The sequence below is a fragment of the Pelodiscus sinensis genome, chromosome 2, assembly GCF_052426305.1.
Source record: "Pelodiscus sinensis isolate ZL-2025 chromosome 2, ASM5242630v1, whole genome shotgun sequence".
Lineage (NCBI taxonomy): Eukaryota > Metazoa > Chordata > Testudines > Trionychidae > Pelodiscus > Pelodiscus sinensis.
The window spans coordinates 228166483-228186598 of record NC_143053.1 but is presented as its reverse complement, the minus strand read 5'-3'; the positions used below and the strand labels follow the sequence as shown (position 1 = coordinate 228186598).

General features: G+C 43.1%; 1 protein-coding gene across 4 annotated transcripts in view; it reads right to left on the bottom strand.

Moving 5' to 3' along the window:
- MYO3A (myosin IIIA) overlaps nucleotides 1-20116 on the bottom strand; it is a 219695-nt gene that overhangs the window by 54877 nt on the left and 144702 nt on the right. For 3 of the 4 annotated variants that reach the window (XR_012902077.2, XM_006115285.5, XM_075922537.2), the window contains exons 21-27: nucleotides 16033-16186; nucleotides 14367-14455; nucleotides 13767-13896; nucleotides 12009-12088; nucleotides 11830-11871; nucleotides 11259-11336; nucleotides 3529-3734 (exon numbers count right to left, since the gene is read on the bottom strand). Coding sequence is in view for 3 of the 4 variants with exons in the window: in XM_006115285.5 (XP_006115347.3) it covers nucleotides 3529-3734; nucleotides 11259-11336; nucleotides 11830-11871; nucleotides 12009-12088; nucleotides 13767-13896; nucleotides 14367-14455; nucleotides 16033-16186 (779 nt within the window). In the remaining variant the exon portion in view is untranslated. The remainder of the gene's footprint in view (nucleotides 1-3528; nucleotides 3735-11258; nucleotides 11337-11829; nucleotides 11872-12008; nucleotides 12089-13766; nucleotides 13897-14366; nucleotides 14456-16032; nucleotides 16187-20116) is intronic. The other variant, XM_075922539.2, reaches the window with a different exon arrangement.

Below are 20116 nucleotides of genomic sequence, written 5' to 3'. Positions count from 1 at the left end.
CAAGATGATTTATTAGATGATGAGCTTTCGTGGGCCAGACCCACTTCCTCAGATCAAATAATGGAAGAAAATAGTCACAACCATATATACCAAAGGATACAATTTAAAAAAAAATGAACACACATGAAAAGGACAAATCACATGATCGCTGATTTGATTCTTGCATCCTGGAAGGTAACAGGCAGTCTGTGCCTAGCCTGAGAGCTCAGCTATCAGAGATACAGTTTGTTTTCGGTGCTTTTCATTTCTTTTTTCAAGCTCTCTTGGGGCAAAAGAGGTTGGGGTACCCCTGGGAATTCAAGTGTTCCTTTCTGTTTTTTTCAGGATTAAATCACTTGATGGTGGCAGCCTTTCCCCCCACTAGAGTCAGTGAATCTGAGACTTTGAGGAGTGTTTGTAAGCAGAGCCTATAGAGGCAAGGTATTTAAGGTCTCAAGTGGCCCCCACCTTCTTCACTTGGGGTACGTCTAGACTACAAGCCTCTTTCAAAAGAGAGCGTCTAGATTGCAACCACTTCTTTCGAAAAAGAAAGCCGCTTTTTCAAAAAAGAGCACCCAGGCTGTTTGGATGCTCTCTTTCGTAAAAGCCCTGTTTGCATTCAATAACACCGTTTTTTGAAAGATCACTTTAAAAAGAAGGCATTGTTCCTCATAAAATGAGGTTTTCCGCGGTCAAAAAAACTGCTGCATTCTTTTGATTTAATTTTGAAAGAATGCAGCAGCCATCTAGATCCAGGTGAAGTTTTTTCGAAAAAAGGCCACTTTTTGAAAAAACCCTGTAGTCTAGACACATCCTTGGAGTGCCGGAGTGGGGAACAGCTCTGACAAATACAATAAACTCTTTCTAGTTTTCTTAGTTCAAGAAATTACGTGGATGCCATGTGTGCCTCCTTCAAGCTTGATTGTCTTCTTTTTATGTCATCCAACTCCTCTATACCCATAAAGCCTGCATCACTCAGGTGTAACCGACAGCAATATTTTGTTCACAGTATAATAAAAAGGAGACAATATAATATCAAAACCAGTTCCTACAGCTTCTTCTTTCTACTGCTCATTGGCTAGGCTAATTTTCAGTCCACTGAACCAACTTTCCTATTTTCCCAGGTCTATAACTGTAAGTCTCAATAAAAAAACTGCCAGCTCTTTAACAAAATTCCTTGTGGCGTAGGTCAGATCTTCCATGGGTGTGAATTGACCCTGGTTGAAATCAGTAGAGCATGAGTGATTTACACCCATGGAAGACTGGTCCCACTATGCTCTGCTCCCCATCCTTTACACTAGCAGGAAAATCTTCAAAAAGCATTAACCAAAGCCACAGACACACTTTGTTCACTTATTGAAATGAGGTTCAATAGCCTTCATCATCAAGCTGTGCTTTTTCTGACACTGTCATGGCCCCCTCCATGTGCTCTCCTGAAACTTACTTATCAAACCATCAGCTTGTTCTTTTTCTGTATCTCTGTCTTCAATTGTCTACTTCTGGTGCCGATTAATTTAAAGTGTTTCTGTCAGAGTGGGTGTTATCTGCACAATTTTTCCTATTTTTCACTGTAAATCTAAGTTCTTATTCAGGAAAATGTCTGACTTTACATTTGTAAACGAGAAACGTATCTCTTATGAGTGGAGCCTTTTTTATTTAACAATCTCCCAATGATAACAAGTGTCAGACTAGTCTCTTAATAAATGTCCAATGTTCCCTCTTATCTTTTCCATCCAGGTGCATTTTTTTCCCCATCCGTATGCGGAATAATTTTTTGTGTGCACTGACGCATGTGTGAATGTGCATCACCAGTAAAAACAAAACCCTAGCTGTGAGCATTCTGCTAATTATCTAGGTGGCATTTGACTCTCCCTTGAGTGGCTGCACAAGTACCCAGATTACAGGGAACAATGGCTAGCTCTTTGGGGCTAGAGGTACAGTACTGCTTTCTGGAGGATGTCATCTTTTGTCCACATTCTAAGATTTAATTTAAAATAGTAATTTTCTAGCTCTTATCATTCTCAAGAAATTTTTTTTTCAGTGGTGTCTGCCTGAGTCTGTAGCAAGCCTGGAATATGTCGGAGATGCATGATTGTTCCTTATAAATGAAAACAGTGTGCTACCCTCATGTTGGTACAGTCAAGCTTGGGAAAAACACCTCAGCAGCCCAACACTGTAGCATTTAATTTCAGAAAGGGGAACTGCACAAAAATGAGGAAGTTAGTTAAACAGAAATTAAAAGGTACAGTGACAAAAGTAAAATCTCTGCAAACTTCATGGAAACTTTTCAAAGACACCATAACAGAAGCCCAACTTAAATGTGTACCCCAAGTTAAAAAGCACAATAAGAGAACCAAAAAAGTGCCACTGTGGCTTAACAGCCAAGTAAAAGAAGCAATGACAGATAAAAAGACATTTTTTAAAAAGTGGAAGTCAAATCCTAGTGAGGAAAATAGAAAGGACCATAAACTTGGTCAAATTAAGTGTAAAAATATAATAAGAAAAGCCATAAAGGAGTTTGAAGAACATCTAGCCAAAAACTCTAAAAGGAATAGCAAAATGTTTTTTAAGGATATCAGAGGCAGGAAGCCGTCTAAATAACCAGTGGGGCCCTTGGACAATTGAGATGCTAAAGGGGCACTCAAAAATGATAAAATCATTGCAGAGAAGCTAAATTAATTTTTTGCTTCAGTCTTCACGGCTGAGGATATTGGGGACTTTCTCAAACATGAGCCATTCCTTTTAGGTGACAAATCTGAGGAATTGTCCCAGATTGAGGTGTCATTAGAGGAGGTTTTGGAAGAAACTGATAAACTGAACAGTAACATGTCCCCAGACCAGATGGCATTCACCCAAGAGTTGTGAAAGAACTCAAATGTGAAATTGCGGAACTAACACCTGTGGTTTGTAACCTATCCTTTACATCAGCTTCTGTTCCTAATGACTGGAAGATAGCTAATGTGACGCCAATATTTAAAAAAGATTCTAGAGGTGATCCTGGCAATTACAGACCAGTAAATCTAATGTCAGCACCGGGCAAATTGGTTGAAAATATAGTAAAGAATAAAATTGTCAGACACCTGGATGAATATAATTTGTTGGGGGAAAGTCAACATGGTTTATGTAAAGGAAATCATGTCTTCCTAATCAGTAGAGTTCTTTGAGGAAAGGGGGGCTCCACAAACATATGGACAAGGGGGATGTAGTAGATATAGTATACTTAGATTTCCAAAAATCCTTTGACAAGGTCCCTCACCAAAGGCTCTTAAGTAAAGTAAGTTGTCAGAGGATAACAGGGAAGGTCCTTTTGTGGATTGGTAACTGTGTCATGTTCCTTCCATCTGTGGCATCTGGTATTGGCCACTGTCAGCAGACAGGTACTGGGCTAGGTGGACTGTAGGTCTAACCCAGTATGGCCGTTCTTATGTTCTTGTGATCTTTGGCAAAGATCTTGTCTTTAAACCGGTTTTATAAAAGCACCACACACTGTACTTTCCGAAAATATCAGACAACGGTCATAGAAGCAAGCTCATATGTACATGCACTCACCGTTTGATGAAGTTAGCAAACAGTATACGATGGGAATAACCCTGTCTCCGAATTCTTGCTGTCTCCAGAATTCCTGTGTAACGCAGCTGGACCAGTACCTTCTCTTTGTCATACTTGTGTGCCTGCCGATCATTGTTTGGCTTGATACAACGGACAAAATGAGGCTGGCCAACCACCATTTTTGATAATAAATCCATCAGAGAATACTTCAGGAAAACAAAGAAACATTTTCTGTTGTGATACATAAAAGCCTTCTGTGATACAAACACATCTGTGCATTTGAAGCTTCATTTTACATGAGTGGTACTGTAGGTATAACTCCAAATACACCTAAATTCTGCTAGCATTTTAACAGTAGTCAAAGCAAGCTGACATTCTAGCCTCTCTGACATCAACCATACTTGAGCCAAACATTACCGTCAGAACTGAACCACATTATTAGGAAATTTTAAAAATCCATTGTTTTCTATGCTCCTGTTTTAAATATTTATATAAAGACCTTGTTGATCTTGGAATCAGGAACCCATCAATTCTTAGTTGACCTCTTAGCAGTAAGAGGTCAGGCGAAGAATGGGAGGTTTAAGTGTGGCAAGGTAATAAATGCAACTTTCCTTTTCTGGGGAGTGAATCAAGATAACCAAACAGGCCTAAAGCACATCTGGCTAGGGTCATCTGATTCTGCAATTTCCTCTGGTTCTGTTATGGAGCCACGGGGGTGTAACTAACTATAGCTGTCCTCCCTAGGAGGATCCCAAGAAGAAAGCTGCAGCAGCAGAAACACCCGTTCACAATTGACATAGATGCTTTGCACAGCCCCCACCCAGCTGCTCCCGAGCTTGGCACAGGCTGGATTGTAGCTTTCCATGTCAGAAGGGCTGAGTCTGGACCTCATGGTTTTGATGGGTTTCTCCAGAATTGCTCCATTGCTGGATCCTATTAACATCCAAATGAAGAGGCTAATTCTGAATTCAAAGTGACTGAAAGGAAACTAGCAGCCAGGAGTAGTAAGTCAGCTAAGTGATAGTATACTAGACACACACCACCAGTGCACGTGCAGGACTTCAAGCAGCATATATTCTGCATTAAAATCTGTATTTCCATTATGAACAGATGCTGCACTGTGTGGTATAGCGGGGGAAGTGACAAGGAAGGAGGGAACTGCTTATTGTAAGTAGCTAATCTGGGGTCACTACGAATATCAAAAAATGGGAAAACTGTCTTTGTAATGTGTAAGATAATTATCATCTCAATTAAGGCCCATTAGCAATGTGTCAAATTTTAGCATAAATAAAAGTTTGAAGTCTCCCTTTGTAATCTGGTGTTAAAGTCTCTTTGTTGTAAGACTTATGTTGTCAGGTCTTTAAGAGAATGACCAATTTGATTGAAATGCTGGCTGACAGGTTTGTGTCTGTGGAGATTTCTGATGTCTGATCCATGAGGGTATGTCTATACTACAGCACTATTTCGAATTAACGTAATTCGAAATAAATTCAAATTAAGCTAATTCGAAATAATGCATATAGACACAAAATCTATTTCGAAATAGCATCCACACTGATTGGACGCTGGATCTCATTTAAGGGCAGCTGAAACCGGTTCCAGCAGAGCATCAGGTCAGTAGTTGCTTTGTGTGGCTGCTGTCTGAGGCTATCTGAGGCTCATGCTTATAGGGACCCCCTTAGACAGCCAGTTCTCAGCTTTCCCGCTTTGCTGAGGGACAGCAAAGCGTTTTCCTCTCTGTCTGCTTTGGTTGCTATCATTTGGGACACCACAGCACTTGGCACCATGGAGCCAGAGCTGCCCCTAGGCACTCTGGTGCTCATTTTGAATGTCTTGCTGCAAGCCTGGCAGCAATTGCTAGAGGCTACCTGGCACCATTTGCTGCAGGCCAGCTCCCTGGCCCTCCCCCTGCTCCACCTGGGGGCTGTGGAGGAGCAGCAGCAATGCCCTGATACCAGTGTGCCCCACCGCATCTGGAGTCTGGACACCAGCAGTAACTGGTGGGACCACATTGTCCTGGAGTGCTGGGGAGACCAACAGTGGACCCAGAACTTCAGGATGAAGAAAGACACTTTCCTTGAGTTCTGCGAGTGGCTTGCCCCTGCTCTGCAGAGATGGGACACACGCATGAGGCCCGCCATGCCCCGTCACAAGCGGGTGGCCATCGCCCTCTGGAAGCTCTCCATACCGGATAGCTATCAATCCGTTGGCAACCAGTTTAGTGTGGGGAGATCCACCGTCGGAGCAGTGCTCATGCAGGTACGGCAGTCACCAGCCACTGGGCCAGGAAGGGGGGGCTGCAAGGAGGAGATGGGCTGCCCCAGGGAAAACAGGGAGGAGGAGGTGGTGTAAGTGACCTCAAAGGGAGGATTCGGTTTGTCCCAGCCGCGCTACAGACCTCCTGTGGTGGCCAGGATTGCAGCGGGGGATGCTCCTGGGTGTGGGGCGTGGGGCAGTGGCAGGGAACGAACACTCCCAGCCATCCCAGTGACCCTCGGTTTTGTGTCTCTCTGCAGATGGTCAAGGCCATCAACAGGGTACTGCTCCGCAGAGTTGTCCGCTTCACCAACCTGGACACGGTCATCCAGGGGTTCGGCGCTCTGGGCTTCCCCATCTGCGGGTGGGGGGGGGGGGGGCAATCGACAGGACGCACATCCCCATCTGTGCTCCGGAACACCAAGCCTCCTTGTACATCAACCGCAAGGGGTACTTCTTTGTAGATCTTGCAGGCCGTGTCTGACCACCGGGGCTAGTTCACGGACATCAATGTTCATGGACCAGCAAAGCACACAACGCGCGGGTATATAGCAACTCCTCTGTGTGCTGGGACTTTCTTCCCTCACCGCCACATCAGGGTCAGGGACATGGACATGCCAGTGTGCCTGCTGAGGGATGTGGCCTACCCTCTACAGCCCTGGCTCATGAAGCCCTACACAGGACACCTGAACCCCTCCCGGCAGGCCTTCAATGCCAAGCTTGGAACGACCCACACTGAGGTCAAGGGGGCCTTTGGACGACTGAAATCACGGTTTAGATGCCTCCTCACCCACCTGGACCTCTCCCAGCACAATATTCCGCACGTGGTGGCAGCATGCTGTGTGCTCCACAATTTATGTGAGAAGAAGGGGGAGACTTTCCTGCCAGCTTTGATGGCAGAGGCTGACTGGCTGGCCGGCCAGTATGCACAGCCCCGCATGGCTGCCAGCTGGGAGGCCCTTCGGGGGGGCTGTCTGCATCCGGGAAGCCCTGTGGGAGAGCTTCCAGGCAGAGGAGGACTGAAATCCCCCATGCATGCCCCACTGGGGCCTTGTGCCTTACATACCACCCCCACCTCCTTCCTCTTTCCTCTCCCTAACCCCCCTTCCTGATGTACAATAAAAACACCTGTGTTGCCACAAAATAATCTCTTTATTTAACATAACTGGGGTGGGGAGATGGGGAGACTGAGGGCAGGAGAGGGGAGGGGGGACACCTGGGAGGAGGGAGCTGGAAGGGGGAGGCAAGGGGAGGAAGGAGGAGGGGAAGCTCAGGGTTGGGGGTCTTGCCGGCCCACCTGTCTCCCAGCACTGTGGTTGTGGGGGCCTCGGCGTCCCCGGGGGGAGTGGGTGTGGAGGGTGGGGCAGGAGGGATGGGGGGGGCGGAAGAAGCAGGAGGGGGAGCAGGGGTGGGAGGAGGAGCAATAGCTGGGGCGGCCGCAGGGGCTGGAGCAGCACGAGGCAGCAATCGGTCTGCCAGGGCCTGCAGGTGCTCGTGGAGGGCACGGCCCTGCTCCTGCAGCTCCCTCAAGCTCTCCCGCTGCAGCTGCAGGTCTTCTTGCACCCACTGCTCCTGGCTGTGGACCTGCCTTCCCTGTAACCCCAGGTGCTGCCACTGGTACTCCTGGTTGTGGGTGCGCCTGCTGGCCCGGGTGCGGGTGGAGGGTCCAGGCGGGGTGGTGCGTCCTGCACTCGCAGGTGCTGCGGCTGTGATTAAACAATAGAAGTGGTCAGTTCTCCCTGGGGACACAATGGGTGAAACCTAACCCCACTCTGCAAGGCGAGTATGGCAGGTCTCCGTACCATCACGTCCGGCTATCCCCGGGAGTGTGAGGTGGCCCAGGATTGCACCCTAACCCCTGTGCTGCCTATAGTGTGGGGTGTGTGTGTGTGTGGGGGGGAAGATGTGCCCTGCCTCTGTATAGAGGGGGCGTCTGGAGGGAGGGCAGTGTTCAGTGTCTCTCCCTGGGGTCAGGAGCCTGTCATGTGCCTTCATGCATAAATGTGTGTGGGGAACAGGCCAAGGCCCCTGCATGGCACCCAGCTGGGGCTACATGTCCCAGATGGCATGGCAGATGCACAGGTTGCCGCCTGCTCCATGGTCGGCAAGGCCCACGTGCACGGTCCCTGGGCTCCCCCTCCCTCCCCGCCCCGCGTAAGTGGACCGTGATGGCACTCACATATGGAGGTCTCCCCAGCCTCAGATGAGGCTGCTGACGGGCTCTCTGGTACGGCTTGGGGGTCCTGGGTGCAGGGCACGCTGCCTGCAGGCTCCTGTGGCTCCTCGCCATCGTCGTCCTCCTCTTCCCGTGTCAGGGACAGAGCCCTCTGCCCTGGGGTGAATGACCACCAGAGGGGCACGGACCGTCTGACCCTCCAGGATTCGGTCCAGGGCCTCATAATGCGGGCAGGCATCAGGGTCAGCCCCTGGTTGGGAGCCCTGGCATAGGCCTGCCACAGCTTTTATTTTTGTCCGCACCTGCTCCTGGCTGTGCATATGGCTGTGCATATGGCCTCTAGTGGCCAGGCTGGCAGTCATGCAGCTGTAGACGGCCGCATTCCTGTGCCTAGTGCAGATATTGTGGGCATTGGAGGCCTCCACCCAAACCTCATTGAGGTCCATGATCTCCGTACTAGACCAGGCATGCGCCCGCCTTTTGCGGCCCCTTGCAGGCTCCTGGGAGCTGCCAGCCTGGTCCTGGGGAGCAGAGGAGGGCTGGGTGGCAGTGGGTTTCTGGCTCATGCTGTGCCAGGTGCACGGTCTGCTGGCTGTGTGCTGGCAGGCTTGCAACTGGCACAGGCACTGTGGCCAGAGTCTGCCCCTTTAAGGGCTCCGGGGCTAGGGGGGAGCAGACGAGTTTTCCTGGTTGTGCCCAGAGTGGCCACCAGGGCTCCCTGGGAAGGGCTGGAGGCCCCCTATTTTGAATTAAGTGTCGACACAGCACTTACTTTCAAATAGCTATTTCGAATTTGGCGTTACTCCTTGTAGAATGAGGTTTACCAAATTCGAAATAAGCGCTCCGCTATTTCAAATTAAATTAAATTCGAAATAGCAGTTTGCATGTATAGATGCTATTGAAGTTAATTTGAAATAATGGCTGTTATTTCGAATTAACTTTGCAGTGTAGACATACTCTGAGCATTAATTCTTTGACAAAGTGACTGACCAGTTTGTGCAATATACATTGCAGAGGGGCATTGTTGGCACATGATGGCATATATCACACTGCTGGAAGTACAGGGAAATGATAAAAGACAAAAACCACCCTATCATTGGTGGGTGGCAGTTTACAAAACATTCACTCTATATCTGGCCTTTCAAGCCTCGTCCTCAAAGGAAACCTGCCCAACACTTTCAAAAAACAAGCCTGGGATTTTAAATTCATAACTTTGCTACACAGTGACAATCACAGTCTTAATAAACAGATTAACTATGGGTTATTACAACAACCTGTAACCCACTAACCTCCTTTTTTGGTCCTAGGACTACTGAGGTGTTAATGAGCCAGTTCACCTTAAGTGATCCCTTAAATATGTGCTAACTACTTGCTAAACTCTTTGACCTTGCAATACTCTGAGGACACATCTATATTTAAAATGATGCATCCAGGCAGCGGTACCACTTCTTTAATGAAGATGCTCTAATGGGAGAGAGCTCTCTCATTGGTGTAGTTAATCCACATAACCACAAGGCAATATCTATGTGGGCAGGACAGAGCTCTCCTGCTGTCCACATGAGCACATGTCTGGATATAACTTATGTACTGGTAGCTCAGGGGTGTGGATTTTTCACATACCAAGTGAGTAGTTACACCCATATAGGTGTGCAGCATAGACGAGACCTCAGTACCTTTCCCATACTTGAGGCAGAGCTCTATGTAACTTGAAAGATTGTGTCTCTCACCAGCAGAAGTTGGTGCAATGAAAAATATTACCTCACCTAACTTGTCTTGCTAGAAATTAGAGTGGAAAAAGTATGTTCTCTATTACTCCAGAATGTTAAAAAATATCACCCTTAAAATATCATCCTAATATGGAATTAGCACATTGTGTAGTTTATCTTCTTGTGCTCTATTCTGTGTCCTGGACAGAATCTGCTATTCTTTGCGGTTCTTTACCCTGAAAGTAAATACAATATTTTCAGAAGAGGCAGTAGCATAATCTGAGGCCCCCTTTATATTTTTGATAAAAGACATGAATCAATAGGAGTTGAAAAAGCAGGATCAGGCTCCAAATCAGTAAACTGGGAAGTGCCATGGTGGAACAATTAGCATACAGGAAATACAGCTGTACCTGTGTACTCTGGCAGCAGCTGTATTAAAAGGTAGATTCCATATCAGCATTTGGAATATGGCATTTAGGAGAAAATCAAGATGGACTGCACTAAGAGCTTTTCATCCTAGTGACACTTAAGCACAATGTGATTGATTATTTTCTTTTTTGTTAGATACTGTATACACTCTTCTTCAGCTCTGGAACATGCTTCACAATAGCAGTGCTCTGCAGGATATAGGCACCACCTGCTGAGAGTCCCCAGCTTGTTAGGTATTTATACAGCCTCCATTACTGTAGCAGCTGAGCCTCTAACATGCTCTAATGCATTATCCTCCTAACCCCCTTGTGAAATAGAAAGAGCCATTATCCCCATTTTCACACAGGGAATTCAGGCCCAGAGATTAAGCAAGGCCCTAACTAGAGGAAACCTGTGGCAGAGCAGGGAACTGAGCAGAGTTCACCCTCAATCCTGGACTATCCTTGCTCTTGTGTTATTCTGGCAGACTAATGCCTAAACTCTGCATTCTGGGTTTAATAGCTAATAGGGATTATTGACAGGGTTTTCATTTATTTGCAAACATTACTATGATTTTGTGACTCTGGGTCATTGAATCTGCAAAGGATGGTAAGTCACCTCATGGCAACATCCTATGGGGGTGGCGGTGAGGGTGGGGGTGGGGGAGGGCAGAGAGCATAGGGCACTGACAGAGGAAAAGCCAGGGAGGTTGAATCAGTGCATCTTTTCAGCAGCCTCACTGCCTATATCCCTATGGAGCACTGGGTAGAAATGAAATCTGCCCTTCTCCTTCTCAGACCCTGAAAGGGGTCCAACCCCATGAGTCCTGTTCTCTATTATGTTTATCATTCTTGGGGCAAAGCAATCCAGAGTAGCACAGAGAGGTGTAGTATACATCATCTCGCACCCAGAAGAGAGAAGTCTGGACCTGTAACTAATTCTACTGCATCAAATGACACATGAGCCATCACATTACTATAATTTAGGCATGTATACTGCACTCATCACTGTGCTATATAGGAACTTCACAAACTCCAACTGGACCCTTGTTGTCTTTTGTGATTTGTTGTAGCTGAAATCACGTGTGTGTGTAGCTGGAGAGGAAATTGGATGCATTTTAAAAATGGAAACGATACATATTAATTCTACTCCAACATAATGTAAGAAATGAGTTGGTGTCTTACTCTAAAATAAGAAGCGACTGTCTGTGTTTTCATACTGGTTGTCTCTCTTGGATGAGGCGTAGTATCTCCAGTATCATTCTACATAGACCAAGGAAGAAAAAGACACTTATCTTTACAGAGCTTGAAATTTATTTTGCAACATCCTAAGGAAGTGCCCATTAAAAGAACACCTCTAATAAAAAGAAATATATACACTAAACTGCAAAGGCTATGAATGATCACTAGCAAAGTCAGAATTGTTGCACAAGCACATTACACTACTTTGTCACATGGTACATACACATACTCAGGACACAGTTTGATAACTGAACATCCAGATAACTGTCACAAATAATATGATAAGAGGAGATAATTTTTTTTATATCAAAGACTGCTGATGTCTTGAACATAACTGCAGCATCACTGTTATTTTGGTTATTCTCTACAGAACATGACCATACGTCACACAAAGTAGATAAAACATTTTTTTAATTTCTCCTTTTAACTATGATAGTAAAGTTAAAGAAATATTTTTTTTTCTGAAGTAGTTATAAAACTATTGCCAGAAAGAAGGGAAATTGTAGGTTTTTACCTCACGGAAGGAATACGAATTGCACAACACAAAGATATCCAGCTAAACAGAAAAGAAAATAGGAGAGGGAGAAAAACCAAGGAAGGGGTTACTTGCTTACTTTCAGTAGCAAAAACAACATTGCCTTTGTCTACTTTAAATGAGGGTTGAAAGCACTGCTGTGAAATTAGGTTTCTTACCTTAGTACGACTGATTGATTTCTGGGGGGTCCACATCTGATAGTTTATAGCACTTTTGCTTTTGGTATGTGCCAGGTTACCTAAAGAAAGATGAGAGAAAACAATCCTCTAAAAATGTATATTTCAGTTACTCTATCCCCCCCGCCATAATCCAAGCACCTGATGTTATGTCTCTATAAACCCTGGGCTGCTACATGTCTCTATATTTCCCTTCTAGCCTCTGGGTATGAGTTTTGAGAAAAACACTGCCACTTTCAGAAGATGGAAGAAGGGCTCTGTATTTCTTACTCTGCATGATCTACCAGAGCAAATGTAAAAGAAAACAAACCTGTCCTAAACCAGGAAGTCACCCATTACAGCTCTGATGCTCATAAGGCCCCTTAAGACTACCCTGGGAAATAAAGTTGCCTTAGAGCAGGCGCAAATGTAATTTATGTCTCTTTTAAGGCACTTTTCCACTGCCAAAATGATGAGAAGGGGTCTTAGTGTAAATGGAAACCAGTCCCTATAGATCAAGCAAAATTCCCATTATGATTTCCAGGACTGGCTGCACTACAACAGTCTAAGCGGACATGTATCTTCTAAACAATACTGAAACACCTTATGAACTTTTTAGTGATTGCACTTTTGTATTGATAACATCCAACCATTCTAGCAAGCTGATAGTACTTTAGTTTCCAAAATGTTCTTTCTGGAACCTCTGCAATGTAGAAATTGTGCTCAGGTACTAAAGTGATGAGTAGAGAAAACCTGGGTGGGTGGATATAAATATAATTAATTATTGATTAGTGTGTCAACGGTTCATGGATTATGTGACCATATCAAGTACTGAAGACTACTTGACCCAACAGAATGTCAACAGATCTTTTTGTTCACTTTTATTTTTTTTTCAAAAGCACACACTGACTTAAAAATGGACTCACAATCCATATTTTAATAGCTCTCATATCTTGACCAAAGCCAATGTGACAAAAACATTCAGAGGTAAGTCACTTCCTGATACTGCAAAGTTGTTCTTACAACACTGTCAATCTCTGATAGTGGGTCTAGTTCTGCTCCCAGATAGTTAGGATCATTTGGCCTAGTTCTGCTTTCAGGTGTAGAGAGAAAACAGGAGTGGACTCCTGAGGAGTTGCATCTTTGCACCACAGTGAGTTCTAATGCTGGAAGAAAACTGCATGAGCCGGCTGCATCTCAGTGAACCTGGAATTGTCCTGCTTCTATTACTTCAAGTAAACTTATGAAGACCTGACTTGCTTTTACCATTCAGGCAAAATTTTTTCTATAATCAATAGGAGTTTTGCCTGAGCAAAGTCTTATGGTTACTCTAAGATACAATTAAATTTAGTATAATTTATCTGTTAGACTTTCTCCACTATTCAGTCTAGCTTTTCTGTTCCACTGTAAATGCAACTCCCACATGAATGTACAGGTAACTTCAGGAGAAAAAAAGGACATATTTGCTGGCATGGACACACTGGAGCACATATAATATAATGTAAACATATATTCTGTTTAAAAATGACAGAACATACACAGATCATTAGCCCCATGGCACAGTTTAAAGAGATGACACAAGATGACACTGGGTTTCTGAAGTCTAATTTTGGGGAAACGTATGCATCTGTTTAGTTTCTAGCATTGGATGGAAGCCACCAAATCTGGGTAATAACACTGAGAGTCAGACAAAAACTAGGCATAGTCAGGACTGACAGTTATTTGGATTGGAAAGATCTGTCACAATTACTGGTATATTACCTGTTCTGGTAAGAGGATGGGTTACCAGCTGTCGAGTCAGATTGTTTTCTGATGATCGTAAGAGCAGCACAATGTCAGCTGGCAGGGTATCTCTGTTTTTGGCTAAGAATCCACTTGCATTATAAAGAACCTATTTAAAAAGTAAATTTATAGTTATGCAGCTTTTTTGTGCACCAGATGTTGCTTACTACTGTACTTTCAGGACTTTAGGAATGTTAGACTAGTTGTAAGTACTCTAAAATGTAATATGTCACCAGAGATCATAGTTTTGCAGTCATAAGGGGCAGTAATTAAGCCTTCTCTTTTGGCCACTGCTAGCTTTAATTTTCAATATGACAATCATGAAAGAAAAATTACTCTCTGCAGGTGTCATAAGATAGTTGTTCTTCACAATACACAGTTATTCACATTACACTTGACATCTCGTCTTTAAGATCTATGTACCATAACAGGTGAGGTTTTCAAAGGCACAAAGGTCAGTTAGGTGTCCAGTTCTTACTGAAAAAAGTCAACGAGAGCCTTGCATTTAACTCAAATTTGTTTCTGAGAAACTCCCCCGACTTTAATAAATCAATAACAAGTATGCTTACATTCTCTTACCTTTCCTGCATAATGGTAAATCCCAAAGGTGAGGTCTACTCTTTTGGGTCTCCAAAAGTATTTTGACTTTAAGTTATCTTCAAATTTTTCTGTAAGCAGATACAGTGTGTCTTATTTGAGTAATTGTACAAAATCAATGATGAATCCACACCAGTTTAGATCAGGACTCAAGTGAGGAAACTAAGCTGTCTTTTCAGGCAAATGCAGAAAGACTGACATTTTTTAAAGAAAAGGAGAAAGAACCATTAGGATGGTCATATGGTTAAAATATTGGACAAAGACTCAGCAATTCATGCTTCAGTTATTTGCTTTGCTACAAACCTTGTGTGTAACCTGGGACAAGTCACATAATGTCTCTTTGCTTTACTTTCCCACTTGTAAAACGAGGATAATAATCCTTTCTACTTTACAGGGGTGTTGCGAGGACAAATTCATTGTTGGCTTTGGAGGCAGTCAGTGATGGGTGTTAAATAAGTACCAGGATAGACAAAGAGTTCGTATTACATCTATCGAAAAAAACCCACATTGCTGTTTTTGGCTGTTTTCTGATGATCTGAGGTCAACCATAACCTAGATCCTGCTCTGATATTTGTGGGTAATGTGACTGGAGTCTACACTGAAACTAGAACCAAACCAACTAAATCAGTTGTAATTCACATTCAGAGTTATTTCAGTGCAAGTTTGTTTGTAGACATTCTTATTCCAAAACAAGAGTGTTTACACACTGAGTTGCACTGACACACTAAGGCCATATCTACACTAGGAAACTATTTCAAAATTACTACATTCGACTTCACTCCCAATTTAACAAATCCGAAATAACATGTCCTTACTATGGGGAAGCACTGAAATTAGTCCAAGGCAGGCTGCATTAATGTGGATGATCTACCTTGGACTTAGAGCCCAGGAAGCACTGGAGAGTAATTAATGTATATTATTCTGGGGAGTAATTACTTTGAAATAGCAGCTCCAGCATGTCCACATTACCATTATTTCAAAATAACTATTTTGGAATTAGTGTTACTCCTGATGAAAAGCAGGATTACAGATTTTGAATTCTGTGATCTGTTATTTCAAAATAACAGGCTTGGTAGTATGGATGCTTCTCTTATAAATTCAACTGGGGAGGGGGGAGGTTATTTCAAAATAAAGTCTTATTGTAGACCAAGGTTAACTGTGTAAATTACAACCAGGTGTAGGGATATTGGATCCAGTTTGCATGTAGACAAGCCCTGACACAATATTTACTTTGACTGATCATAAGAGGTTCTATGCCATTGTGCCAGATTCATAGCCATCAAGAGATGGGTCAGACCAAAGCTCAAGATCCCAATACCTCTTTAGCCATAAGAAAAGGATGCTTGCAATCTGATCCTACTTCTGTACCCAAATTAGTCCTTATCTCCAAAACCATGGATCTGAACATTCCTGAATGGTGAAATGTTTGAAATCTGGACCCATCTCTTTTGGCTCAGGCCCATCTTGCTGCTTTCCATCAAAAGAAATATTAATTTCAGGGCTGGATCAAATTCCCCTCTCCCTGAAATGTATGTTGAAGCTGGAATTCGCGTACATTAAAAGCATAGCTAAGAAGCATCAAAATATACTTTAAAGAGAACTGTAAAACATGCCTCCTAAGACCCTATGAAATAGAATATACACTTACCTACAAGTGTCCGATCAGTCGCTTGCGGGAATCGACTTTCCTCATCAAGGAGAGACAATAAACCCATTGGTTTCTGGAGGAACATATCTAAGAGGGGCCTATTGTCCTCATACTCTATAACTCTTGCGTCAACACCTTCGTATAGGTATTCATTCTGTAACAGGTGATAATATGCATATTTTGCCCACAAATTCAGAGCAGTTTCAGAATATGATTAATAAACTGACAGCAGAGCGGAATCATAATTACATACATAAACAATACCCAAGGGGCAAATGTATAACTATTTTGTAAGAATGAATGTCACTTTAATGTTGTAACACATGGCAATGCTTTAAGCTTTAATCTTTCCTTCAGACACATAGTGCCTTGTGCTGTGTGTTTTGTAAAATCATATACTCCCTATGTACACATAAGAACAAAGTAAAAAAGCTCAAGCTACAGTCTTTGAGGGCAAGACAGAGACTTTAGTGTTCTTCCGTTGTTCACGCTACTAGTTTATATTATAATAAAAATTGTTCTGAAGTCATTTGGGGATTTCATTTAGGCATAAGGTTTTGTGGGGTAAAACCCACTTCCTCAGTGGTTTTTACCCACTGAAGCTTATGTTCAAATAAATCTGTTAGTCTTCAGGATGCTACAGGACTCGTTGTTGTTCTTGCAGGTACAGACTAAGATGGTTACCCCTCTGAGACTTGTTAAAATTTTGAGCTCCTGTTTTGAAAGCTGTGCTATTTGTCTGGTTGTGTGTGCCTAGTTGGCTTGATCAATGTGCATATTTGGCCAGTTGAGTGTGGCTAGTTCGCTATAGCAGTAGCCATATAGTGGCTACTGCTTCAGGAGCTGGTTAGACACCATGGCCTTAGAGGGACCTGCTTTGGGGAAGCCTGGAGCTCAGTACTTTGTGAAAATCAAAACCCTATAAAGGAGTCTAAAACAGGGCCCCCAATCATGCTTGAAAACCTATGCCAGTGTATTCAGTATGGTTAAAAAAAAGTCTAGGTTTTATACTCAGGAATACAGACACCTCAGGCTTCCCAAGGTGATAGGAAAACCTACTAAGCAAACTCTGCTAATGTACCATTTGTAGAGGTTCTCCTTTTCTTTTTAAATACTTATTTATTTCAGGGAAAAGTAGTCAGATTTTTCTTTCATCCATCTGTAGTCTGTTCCTCAAATTCTCAAAATGGTTAAGTAAGCATTTGATTTTCTTCACAAACCAATTTTTAGTCCAAAGTACAAAATCCTTTATAGTTACCTTTAATTTTACCATGAGAGTTTTGTCCTAATAAGTGATGTCACCAACCCAGTGTTTCCTGTTTTCACTGTAAATACAGTGTCACAAAGACTACCCTGCTTTCTGACAGATGGAGAATATTCAACAATTGAAGCCCCCTATAACTAAGCAGGAAGGACATCCAGATCCATGAAGATCTCCGCCTATACATAATTCACTTAGTCTGAAAGAGTTGGAGAATGGAGAGGGTAAAACAGAGCATATTTTGAAAAGTATTTCACCAATACATATTGCATTACAACTAGAAAAGACCTCTGAGGACTCTAGTTCTCAGTCAGCTGGAACCAAAAGTATAAATTAAAAAAAAATCAGAAATGATGCTCTGACAAATAAAACCTAGCTAAATACAATCTGGAAATCCATCTGAAAGAATACAGAATGCCTGCTAAAACATTTTTGGCCAGATGTACATAATTTTTTTTTTGGCTTCCTAGACTTTTGGGCTCAATTGTGACACAGACCACAAGGAAATAAGACATGAATCCCTAATACAGCTCTACGTGGGACAGCAAAATCTTGGGGCCCACCACATAAGATTAAGCCCTTTTTATTTCTGCCCAGGGCAAGGTGGCTGGGGAGCAGCGAACAGATGAAACAGAGAAGGAACTGTGACTCATTGGTATGTTTATGAGTCACAGTGTCTCCCAGGAATAATCCTGGCATGGGGCAATTTATACACCAAGAAGAACATATAAATGGCCATAGTGATTAAGAGCAATGGTCCCTCTAGCCCTGTATCCTGTCATCCGACAGTTGCTTATGCTAGAAGATTCTATGGAAATAAACAGAAAAGGACAGGCACTGAGTGAGCCATCCCGTTGACCAATCCCAGATAAACCTAATATGACGTGATGAAAGAGATTTTATTTGCATTCATTTCTAACACACCATAAACAATGATCTGAATCAGCTGCAGGAGGCTGAAATCTCCAGTGATGTTTCATGGCTTCTGAATTCCCTAAAATAGTTTCTACGCCGCATAATTTCTACGTCTCAGAGAATATATAAGACAGTATTCACATAGATAGGATGTTATCAGGAATAACTGCACTACCCTGAAGTATATTGGCTTTTATGTCTCTATTGTGATCTAAAAAGGCAATATTATTCTCTGTAGATTTTCTGTACTTTAACCAACAGGAATAATATTATTAAATGCAGTTAGTAATTTTGTTTTGTACTAATAGGAAAAAAACTAGGTCATGAAGGAATGCTACTTTGTTGATGTGAAGCTATGAAGTCTCCTGGGTTTAAATATTAACTTCAGAAACTTTTTCAGCATCTGCCTATTACCAACTTACTGAAGCATAAGATGCAATTGTAAAGTTAAAAACTAAATGTGAAAGACAAGGTGGGTAACATAATATTTTTAAATAGACCAACTTCTGTTGGTGAAAGACAAGTTTTCAAGCTCCACAAAGCTTTGCAGACTTGAAAAAGAATTCTGTGTAACTCAAAAGTTTGGCTCTTTCCATAAATAAAAAAAATTACTTTGTCCACCCTGTCTCTCTAATATCCCGAGACCAACCAATCTAAAACACTGTGAACAAAAATGAATGTTGTACAAGCTTTACTCTTAACTTGTATCAGTTCTACTGACATGCTTGTATCACAATGAGATCATGTCACAATGAGATCAATCTTCTGACATATACCGTGCCAAGCATCCCAGTTCATATCGGTGCTAACATAACCCGACCAGTGCTGAAATAAGCAGAATTTATGAATAAAAAGAAAAGTTGTCCATCTGGCCAATACCACCTAAATCCCCTCTATTCCTATCAGATTCCTATCATTCCTCCATGGAGAGGAAAGGCCAGCTTCCTGCAATGTAGTGTCACTTCTTTGGACCACATAGACCCCTTTGTGCAGGGTCAAGTGAAAACATGCTTGATCTCCCTCCCTCCACAGCTCCTGGGTCTAGCTTAGATCCATCTCCAGGAAGGAGGAATGTCCTCTTTAGGGCACATCTGTTGGCTGACGAGGCTGTGTTTCACTTCACGAAGTGCAGTGAAGTTTTACATTAAACAGTAAGAAGCACGCAAACTAGCTGCAGCAGGTAACCCTTAGCTCTAACATTGCTACATGAAGAGTGAGCCTTCAGCGTCACTTATCACCCTTATGCAACCAAACAGGCTATTCAACACAGAGGCTGTGAGAAGTTCTGGCAGCACAATATTATCAGAGCCATGGACTTAGAGATCAAGATGCTGGGCCAGAGACAGTGTTTCTGCCCTATCTTCTGTGAATCCCCAGGTGAATCCCCAGGACTTGCAAGGTTAAGGGGTAGATTCATTGCACACCTTGCAGGATTTGTTCTTCTTGATTAAAAAACATTTGATGATTGGATCCTTGCAAGGTTTTCCCTTACTTCCCCCCGGGCTCTACCTATCCCAGACACATAGGAATATCCTGACTTAATGACAGTGGAACAAATCAATTATTTATTATTACACTATTTATGGTCAAAGGAGCTACAGTGGAGATGGATTTCAATCCAGATTTCCTATTTCTTAACTATAGATTAGAAAAAATCCCTCTCTCAGTTGTTATACAATTAGTCATGTGTAGAGATAGTGTAAACAGCTACTGTCAGACTGAGAACCACAGGTTATGGATGTGCTGAACTAACACATTCCCCACATGCCTTCAGTGCTTGAGTCTTTACTAATTGGGACCATGCTCCCCAGCAGAGTAGTGTTATAGACAACTCACACTGCTGTAATCTGCTCACCCCACTGACTAGACCTTCTACCACCAGGATGATATGCAGCTGGTGATCCATCA